Raw genomic sequence first — 9,378 nt, 5'->3', positions numbered from 1 at the left:
ACGTTGTCACTGGTTGGTGGTGTTTGGTGGCAGCCCTTGGTCCCTTAGGTGTTCGAGTTCCACAGGAAGCCCGGAGGGGGGAGGGGGGGCTTTTTCTAATTTTTGTATCGGTGCCCACAGCCTTTGTATTTTTTGGATTGCAGACACTGTGTTTTCTGGTCTTTGGGGGTTGGTGGAACTTTGTGTACTGCCTTTTGGAAAACCTGAGTTTTACCACGGTCTCAAGCAGATTTGAAATAAATTCTTTTGACACTGCCAGCAACTGAAAGACGAGGTGTGGTCTATGATGACTGCTGGGCGCGGGTCTACCCTTCCCCAAACATATAAAAATAATTGATTTCAGAGAGGAAGGGAGAGGGAGAGAGAGAAACATCAATGGTGGTAGAGAATCATGGATAGGCTGCCTCCTGCACGCCCTCCACTGGGGATCGAGACTGTAAGCGGGGCCTGCGCCCTGACCGGGAATCGAACCGTGACCTTCTGATTCACAGGTTGACGCTCGGCCACTGAGCCACACTGCCCGGGCTGAGGACTTTTCTTAAATGTGCCGCAAGCTGTGAGAAACCCCAGACGCTCTCAGCCAGGGCGAGAGCACTAAGAAACGTGCTAGCTGCCCAGGGGTTGCCTTAAGGGACTGGCGGTCGCTTACACATAGGTTCTAGGACATGAGTCAAATGCACCTGTTATTTCACAGTCACGGCCACACACGCCCCAAAGGGTGAATTTTATTTACGTCCCTTCCTGTGAAGTAGACTTTATATACTTGAGACTGAACATGGAAGCTGCTTTTCCCACAAAATAACTTGACAAATGACCACATTGTTAGCTCTTTCACAATAGTGACACCAAATCGTTTTTAGAAAATTAAATGGCGATTGAAAGTTAATTATTAGCCCTTATAAATCAGTACATTCCTGAGAAATCTTCTTACGAGCGAATGCACAAAACACCAGTGAAAGTGACACTCGAGTGACAGATGCGCTGGGAAAATTAAACGTCTTTCACCAGGTTCACTTCACATGCGCACGGCGCGTGGTTGGCCCAACGTGGCCCCGCAGACACATGAGCCCCAGAAGCTTTCCTGGTTCTATCGGATTTTCCCTCAAAGAACAGTCAGGAAACAGGAAATAAATAACAGTCTGGAGTCTGGCCGGCCCAGTCTCAGTACAAGGGCTTCCCCACCCCTGTCGCTCGGCAGCAGCTCACTTAGCCACGCGGGAGGAGTTTATCTTCCTGATGTCGACGTGGCTCAGAATCAAGGTCCCATTTTTGAATTTTCCAACCTGGCCAATCCGTCCACTTGACAGAATACTGGGAGCTGCTTTCTTCTTCTTGGATTTCCTATGTTTAAAGAGAGAGCGACCCTTTAGTACAGTTCCTCATGTTGTGGTGACCCCCAATTTCATTGTTACACATTGAACATAATTAAAGCATAGTGATGAATCACAAAAACAATATGTAATTATATATGTGTTTTCCGATGGTCTTAGGCGACCCCTGTGAAAGGGTCGCGACCCACAGGTTGAGAACCGCTGGTTTAGAGCCAGGCTCAGAGGGTCGCAGCACCACCACCGGCCAGACCACATGATGGCTCCAGCAAAGCCCTGCCCTCCATGGTCTTCCCTGGTCCCTCAGACACGCCATCTGCCGCAGGGTCTCTGTACTGGTTCCTTCCACTTGAGCTTTCCAGCTGTCCCTCCTCTTCCCCAGGTGTCACCTCCCTGTCACCTCCTTGGACGACATCCGGCCTGCCCCCAGGCATCTCCTTTCACAACGCTGCCTCTCAACCTCTAACGGGGCGGAGCGGAGCGGAGATGCCAGCTTGGCACCCTGCACTGTCTGTTGTATGTTTTGGTGTGTTTCCCTCACCACAGTGTCAGGGCCTCGAGGGCAGGGATGCCCTCCAGGTGCTCATGGCTGCACACCTAAGCCGCCTACATGCCTGGCACGGCCAGGACACGTGCCAGCTGAAGGCGAGGGCAAGTTCGCTGGAGGCCAAGAAAGAGGTTGAGGTAACAGGAGCCAATTTTGAAACAGAAAGGGGGGCGGGGAGGGGGGGAGAAGAGGCACTAGAACAAAAGCTAAGAAACACCCATAAGCAACACCATCAATATCAGTTATTAGATCACGGCGCTCTGCCTGGAGGCCAGCCACTCCCCACGGGACTGGGACGGCGGTCACACCTGCAGGGGACAGGGGACAGGGACAGGGGACAGAAGTCTCTGTTGGAAATGTCAACCTCAGTGTTTCCACTGGTCGCTTGCAGGTGTGGATCTTTGGAAACAGGAGACTGGAGAAGGTTCCCGATCCAGTCCTGAGGTCGCTGCTCGAGGTGGGCAGTTGACTCAGTCCTGCCTTCCCCTCACAGGGAAGCCCTGGGACAGGCTAGACCCCCAGTGACCCCCGGCCTTATCCCCAAAACTCAGCCACAGCTTCCCCACGCCGTCCGCCCTCACGCCGTGTGGTGTCACTTACCTGTCCTCCTGCCCTTTCCTCTTCTTTTTCTTGAAAATGTCTGTGTCCTGGGCCTGGTTTCAGAATTTAAGACAATATATGTATCAGACATAGCAAGAGGTCTGTGATCAAAAGCCGAGATGCTATTATCTTAATGCTTTTTGAGTAGACACATTAAAAAAACAGACTCAAAGTTTCTTCCTAAAACACTTTTGAGACTGTGGAAGGCCATTCCAGAGAAGACTGACGACAGAAATGTCCACTCTTCCGCCCTCGCTGGTTTGGCTCAGTGGAGAGAGCGTCTGCCTAAGGACTGAAGGTTCGATTCCTGTTGGGGCGCATGCCCAGGTTGCAGGCTCGATCCCCAGTGTGGGGCGTGCAGGAGGCAGCTGGTCAATGATTCTCTCTCATCATTGATTTTCTACCTCTTTTTCTCCCTCTCCCTTCCTCTCTGAAATCAATAAAAATATATTTTAAAAAAAGAGAGTAAATGCAAAAGCTATTAAAAAAAAGTCCACTCTCCCTTTCAGATGAAAGGGAGTAGAACACCCATCCCCTGTGCTGTTTCAAAGCCCCTGTGCACTGACCAACACCAAATACAAAAAAAAGAACCGAGTACAGGAAAGCGATGCACGCAGCTGACATGATCTGAACAGGCGTTTGTGACTTCAAGCAAACGGCCATGCAAATACACCAGATCACTTGGCTGGCATTACAAAACGCTGCTGACCTGAGGAGTGGATTTGGTCCCTTAACTGTAGAGTCTAGACCAGTGGTTCTCAACCTTCTGGCCCTTTAAATACAGTTCCTCATGTGGTGACCCAACCATAAAATTACTTTTCGTTGCTACTTTATAACTGTAATGTTGCTACTGTTATGAATCGTCATGTAAACATCTGATATGCAGGATGGTCTTAGGCGACCCCTGTGAAAGGGTCGTTCGACTGTCAAAGGGGTCGCGACCCACAGGTTGAGAACCGCTGGTCTAGACCTTTCCAAGCAGCCGGGCCCAGCAACCACTGTGACAAACAGCAACCACCTTTCTGTTCTGGCTTTAATGAAGGAAAGGCCATGACACCTACCATTCTCTTTTCCTCTTCCTTGGCTGCCTTTTTCTCTTTGATCTGCTCCTGCAAAACCTTGTAATTCACGTAACTCTTCTTGGGAGGCTGCAATGGAAGAAAAGGGACACCTCATCACTTTGTATTCTGCACCCATTTCCCAGCATCCCTTGCCCTGGCTGGCCGCGTCCTGCCTGGTGACAGGAGGCCGAGCAGTCCCTCACCTGTGCGCCCAGCATGACCGCACGCTCCCGTTCCAGGACTCTCTCCTTCCCTTTTCCGTAGCCCGTGATCCCAAACCGGTGCACCTCCAGCCGAGCCTGGAGACAAAGCAGAATCAGACCCAAGTGCTCTCCACAAACTCCCCAGGAGAAAGCCACCCCATCAGGGATGCGTTTTGGAGACCACGAGCTGGCGCCAGATACTCGTGCTCATCCTCATGACCTTCGGCGACGACAGCCCGCAAGACACTGAGCTGCGTGGGTCTCCTGCAGTGTGACCGCCCCCTCCGGACACCGTCCCGGGTTTAATGAGGACAGCGGAGGCAAAGCGTGCTCTCTGCACGAAGGAGGGACAGGAGCAGTGGATACAGAGCCTGCAGCTCTCTGAGGCTCAACTCCCCGCCACCCACAGAGGCAATGATTTCCACTTAAAGGTCCCTCCCCAAGCATCCCTACTTACACTTAGAAACCACTAACAGCAGCTTTAAACACAGATCCGTGTGCTTTTTTTTCATTAAAAGATAATGTAGAAAGAAGAGGGACAGTCACCAATACCTACTCTTAGCAGTTGAATTACTTGCTCCTGTCTTTTTTCTCATGCGAGTTTGAAGCCTGGTTTATCATCACAGAACTCGCGAATCCCTGCTTTTCCTGCCCTCCATGTGGCACTGGTGTTGCGACAGAAAACCGTCTTGTTTCAGATGAACGGGCGGTTTTCAAGCGAGAGGGTGTAGTGATGTGCTGAACCATTTCCCCAACCCCTGGACGTGTTAACAGCCATCGTTTTTGGCCGCATAAAGATGGAAAAATTAGCAATTTCAAAACACATACCTTTTCTAAGTTAAATTCTTGTATATTCACATCTTTCTCAAGGATACTAGCTTTGGTCTGAAAAGGGAAAAACAATTCTTATTAAGATCATCTGTTACCACATCATTATAGTCTCTAGCACCGACGGAGTGGGCATGTTTTAAAAGGCCTTGAAACTGGGCCCAGATGCCTAAATGCCAAACGATGACACAGGCATGTTGCACAGGATCCTGATTAACACCTACTTCTACTTCAGTGACGCAGTGGTTTTACGTGTTTTGATAGACTTGGCATGTCTTCTTGAGTATAAATCACTTCAACTAGATCATTTTCTTCCCAACAGGCAGCTGACGTGCGACCTACTGAAGAACAAGGTGTAGCCCTGACCGGTGTGGCTCAGTGGATAGAGCGTGGGCCTGCGGACTGAAAGGTCCCAGGTTCGATTCCGGCCAAGGGCATGTACCTTGGTTGCGGGCACATCCCCAGTAGGAGGTGTGCAGGAGGCAGCTGATCGATGTTTCTTACTCTCTATCCCTCTCCCTTCCTCTCTATAAAAAAATCAATAAAAATATATTTAAAAAAAAAAAAGAGAGAAAAAAAAAAAAAAAAAAAAAAAGAACAGGGTGGAGACCACTAAGGGTGACCTGGAGATGGGAGGGTTTCAGGGTCAGGGCCGGGGGAGTGATTTGGAAACAGTGGAGATCATGAGGGCACGGAGAACCCGGGGCAATAACTTGGGAAAACGTTCTGACAGTGAAGGTGCTGGAAAATGCACTCGAGTTCTTCCAAGGACAGAGAGCCCACGCTAACCTACAGTCCGTCTCTCTAGTGCAACAGCTGGGAACACAGCTTTCACGCCAGGAGGCCTTAGGCCTGAACATGAGCTCTGGCACGGACCTCACATCCACAGAAAATTCACAGGCTTTTACGTCTCCAAGAGGTAATGCTGTGAGGATTCTGCAGATTATACACCATGTGCAGTGGGATCCCAGACAACAATCCATAATTAAGCACATTCGTTCGTATTTCTGTAGCATCTATGAACATTCATGCCATATGAATACACAAAAATAATTCTTAAGCCTCATATCAGTTCAGGTCAGTTTTTGCTGCCAAATAATTTTGTACCAAACTTAAAAAACGCCCCACTAACTTGTGATGTCGAATGTTCTGGGGTTTTGGAACGAGAGATTTGAGACTGTGGGGTTACTGTCTGAATGCAGGCCGACGATTTAAAAGGCAGCTAGGTGCCATGAACTCTGAGATAATGCATTAGCTAATGAATAGAATAACCACGTTTAGTAAATAGTAAGCACCCAGCAAACATGAGCAGTCCATCATATGCTCAAAAGCAGTCTACCTGGACCTCAGTCCAGGCCATAGGAGCCAAGATCCCTTCCGCTCTCAGTGCACTGTTCTAGTACATTTTTTTCTAATATGTTTTTATTGACTTGAGAGAGAGAAACATGGATCGGCTGCCTCCAGCACGCCCCCTACTGGGGATCGAGCCCACAACCCAGGCACGTGCCCTGACCAGGAATCAATCCAATGACCCTGAGTCACAAGGGACGATGCTCAACTGAGCCACACCAGCCAGGCGATTATTTCTCTTATGTTTTTCTTACCCCTTTCTACGTAGGCCACAGAAGAGGCTAAGGTTCATGAACGGGGCAGTGATGGACGGACGTGAGGGGTGGAGAAATGGCACGAAGACATGGCCGTAAGGGCCAAACAACACTCGGACCGTCTAAACTATAAATGACACTTCCTGAGAAGCCGTTACTGTTCACCCACTGACAGTGCTGCAAGGCCCTTTAGAGTGGGCTCGCCACTCGCTCCTCGAATCCCAAGCCCAGGCCACTCCACTGGACGGGGACCCTTGCAGGAAGTCCTGCCTCAGTCCCCTCCTGCCTCGTTAGACGGAGCTGACGAGCCGACCTGTAACCCACTTACTGGGCAGGGGGCACAGTGATCTTTTCTTTAAATTTGGGGATCGAAGGAAGGGAGAAGGGGAGAGAGAGAGAGAGAGAGAGAGAGAGAGAGAAACATCAGTGATGAGAGAGAATCATGGATCGGCCGCCTCCTGCACGCTCCACACTGGGGATCGAGCCCACAACCCGGGCATGTGCCCTTCACCAGAATCAAACCTGGGACCCTTCAGTCCGCAGGCTGACGCTCTATCCACTGAGCCACGCCGGCTAGAGCCAGAGTGACTTTTTTAAGTTATAATCCACCTCATGCCCGTGCTTAAACTTTTTTGGTGGCATCGCATGTACTTGGCACTAAAACCTGAGGGCCTCGCCGTCGCCTGCGGGACCTGGCACGGGCTGGGCAGCTGCCTTTCCCAAGCTCACACCTCCCCTCCGTCCTACTCCCTCTCGCCTTCCAGCTTCCAGACCCAGCGGGCCTTTCCACACCTTGGGGTCCTTGCCACACAGCCTTCCCTCTGCCTCAAGTCACAAAAGCCTTTAACAGGGCAGTCGGTCTAATGTCATGCCCTCGGACCTACATCTTTCCTTCAGAGCGTTTATAACTCTGTTTCATGATATTGTTCGTTCTCCTGGGGTTCGCCTGCTTCCACCAGCAGACGGTACACTCCTGGAGGGCAAAGGACTGAATCTCATTCCCTGCTGATTTCCTGGGTCTGCCCAATAGCAGGCACTCGGTTATTTGTGGGTAAATAAATGAATGGATAAACGATCTCTTACCTACTATTCCTGTCAAACTACTTCTGTGGTCACTACTCTATACGTGGGCAGGATTAGGAACTTCCTTTGCCAGTTAGACATTGGTAAAGGGTAAACGCTAAACAAATGGTGGCCAAGCCTGGCTGAGCAACCATACCTCTCCCATGGACTGAATTTCAAGAGAGACTTACCAATTCAGTCTAAGAGAGATTGCTGCTCAGTAAACTCAAGCTGGTTTTCGCTGCTGGGGACAGAAAGCACATCCCAGGCAGCTCCCTGGGGAGGGGACCCTGGGCACTGTGCCTAGGTTCCTTGTCTGCCCAGGTACCTGTTCCCCTTGCCCATTCTACTCTGTATCCTTTTGCTGCAATAAATCATAACTGTGATATGCCCGGCTAGTGTGGCTCAGTGGATTGAGCGTCGTCCCGTGAACCAAGAGGTTGCTGGTTCGATTCCCGGTCAGGGCACGTGCCCAGGTTGTGGGCTTGATCCCCAGTGTGGGGCGTGCAGGAGGCAGCTGATCAATGTTTCTATCTCATCGATATTTTTCTCTCTTTCTCTCCCTTCCTCTAAAAAAAAAAAAAAAAAAAAAATCAGTAAAAACGTAACCGTGATAGTGACTGCACGCTGAGTCCCGTGAGTGCTTTCGGCAAGTCCCCCAGGCTAGGGTGTGGTCTTGGGGGCCGCTGACATCGCCTATAAAGATATTCACCTCGTTCCACAACATCAGGGTTTCCATCCCAGACACATAAACTAACCAGCTCATTACCTTGGCGTTCTCATCTTGATCCGGCCTCTGCTTCCTTTTCTTGCTCCTGCTGTGGAATTCCACCACTTCCACCGGCTCCCTCCTGTTCAGGGGAGAGGGCGATGCAGCCGCCGGAGGGGCTTGTGGGCCTGCGGGGGCCTCCGGGGGGGTCACGGAGGGGGCACACCGCAGCTCTTCCCGGAGCTCCGAGAAGAAGCTCGAAGCCTTCTTCCTCGGGCCTCTTACAGGAGCACCAGGTGGGGGAGCGGGCTCGGCCCCCAAGGCCACGGGGGTCCCCGTATCTCTCTTCTTGTTTTCCTTTTTCTTTCGGATCCTTTTCTGTTCCGCTTCATCTTCTGTCTCTCCTGTTTGCTCAACCACAAGAAGGAAAAAGACACTTTTATTTTTAGCTATTACCCATATCAAATCACGTGAACGCACGTATATATATATACATCGCCACAAACATGTGGATCTACCTACAAAGAAAACAAACAAACTTGTTTTTCTTCAAAGAGGGTTGCATTTGCACAATTTATAGAATCCAACACGCCACAGGGGACGATGCTCAACCTGGGTAACTGTATGTGTGACTCTGACTCTCATTAGCGGAGTCATTTTAGTCTTCACCTCGGCTGTTCCTAAGCCATCACGGCAACAGTCCCGGACTCGGACCCACGCTGGCTCACGCTTTGTAACTCAAAATGGCAGCCAGTGTTTCTTTTTCACACTTTCTAGGGTTACGGGTGAGCATTATAGTAGTTTTTCTATCTTCTTTCAGCTATGAATTAAGATGAACCTGCCTGGCTGGGGTGGCTCAGTGGTTGAGCATCGACCTGTGAACCAGGAGGTTCGATTCCCGGTCAAGGGCACAGGCCCGGGTTTCGGGCTCGATCCCCAGTGTGGGGCGTGCAGGAGGCAGCTGATCCATGATTCCCTCTCATCCTTGATGTTCTCTCTCTTTCCCTTCCGTCCTCTCTGACATCAATGCAAACGTGTACATATTTTTAAAAAGACACTAATGACTGAAGATTCTCTTTGGCGCAGGCGGGAGAGATGCCACCCTCCTCCCCTGGGGCAAGCTCTGCAGAGCGTGGGGAGCTGCCCAGCGACGTCCCAGGCGGTTGCCACATTAAAACGGGAGTTTTATTTCCCTTCCCTCCCATCGAGATAAACGAAGGAGAGCGCAGGTCGGCCAACTTAGGGGAGAAAAGGTTGGGAAAACATTCTTCCTCCCCCACCCCACCCCCCGGCGAGGGGACGCCCGGAAGGACGAGGCCCCCGCGGGACCAGGCGGTACTAACGCGGGAGGGTCAGCTGGGCCCGGGGAGTCCGGGGCGTGGGTGCTCAGGAGCCCGGAACAGTGAAAAGAAAAGAAAAAAGTGAAAAGGCTGAGG

General features: G+C 50.9%; 1 protein-coding gene across 1 annotated transcript; it reads right to left on the bottom strand.

Moving 5' to 3' along the window:
* Nucleotides 1-686: 686 nt before the first annotated feature.
* On the bottom strand, nt 687-8,735 carry LOC102262205 (chromosome unknown open reading frame, human C1orf131). Its single transcript, XM_014535953.1, has 7 exons — nt 8,671-8,735; nt 8,003-8,489; nt 4,568-4,624; nt 3,740-3,835; nt 3,537-3,623; nt 2,476-2,528; nt 687-1,341 (listed from the first exon to the last, which is right to left on the bottom strand). The coding sequence occupies exons 1-7, from the start codon at nt 8,733-8,735 to the stop codon at nt 1,203-1,205; spliced, it is 984 nt and encodes a 327-aa protein (XP_014391439.1). The 3' UTR covers nt 687-1,202.
* Between the last annotated feature and the right edge of the window lie 643 nt (nt 8,736-9,378).

Source organism: Myotis brandtii, unplaced genomic scaffold (assembly GCF_000412655.1).
Source record: "Myotis brandtii unplaced genomic scaffold, ASM41265v1 scaffold1026, whole genome shotgun sequence".
NCBI classification, from domain to species: domain Eukaryota; kingdom Metazoa; phylum Chordata; class Mammalia; order Chiroptera; family Vespertilionidae; genus Myotis; species Myotis brandtii.
Note: the sequence above shows the minus strand (reverse complement) of the source record. Positions and strands in the feature narration are given on the sequence as shown.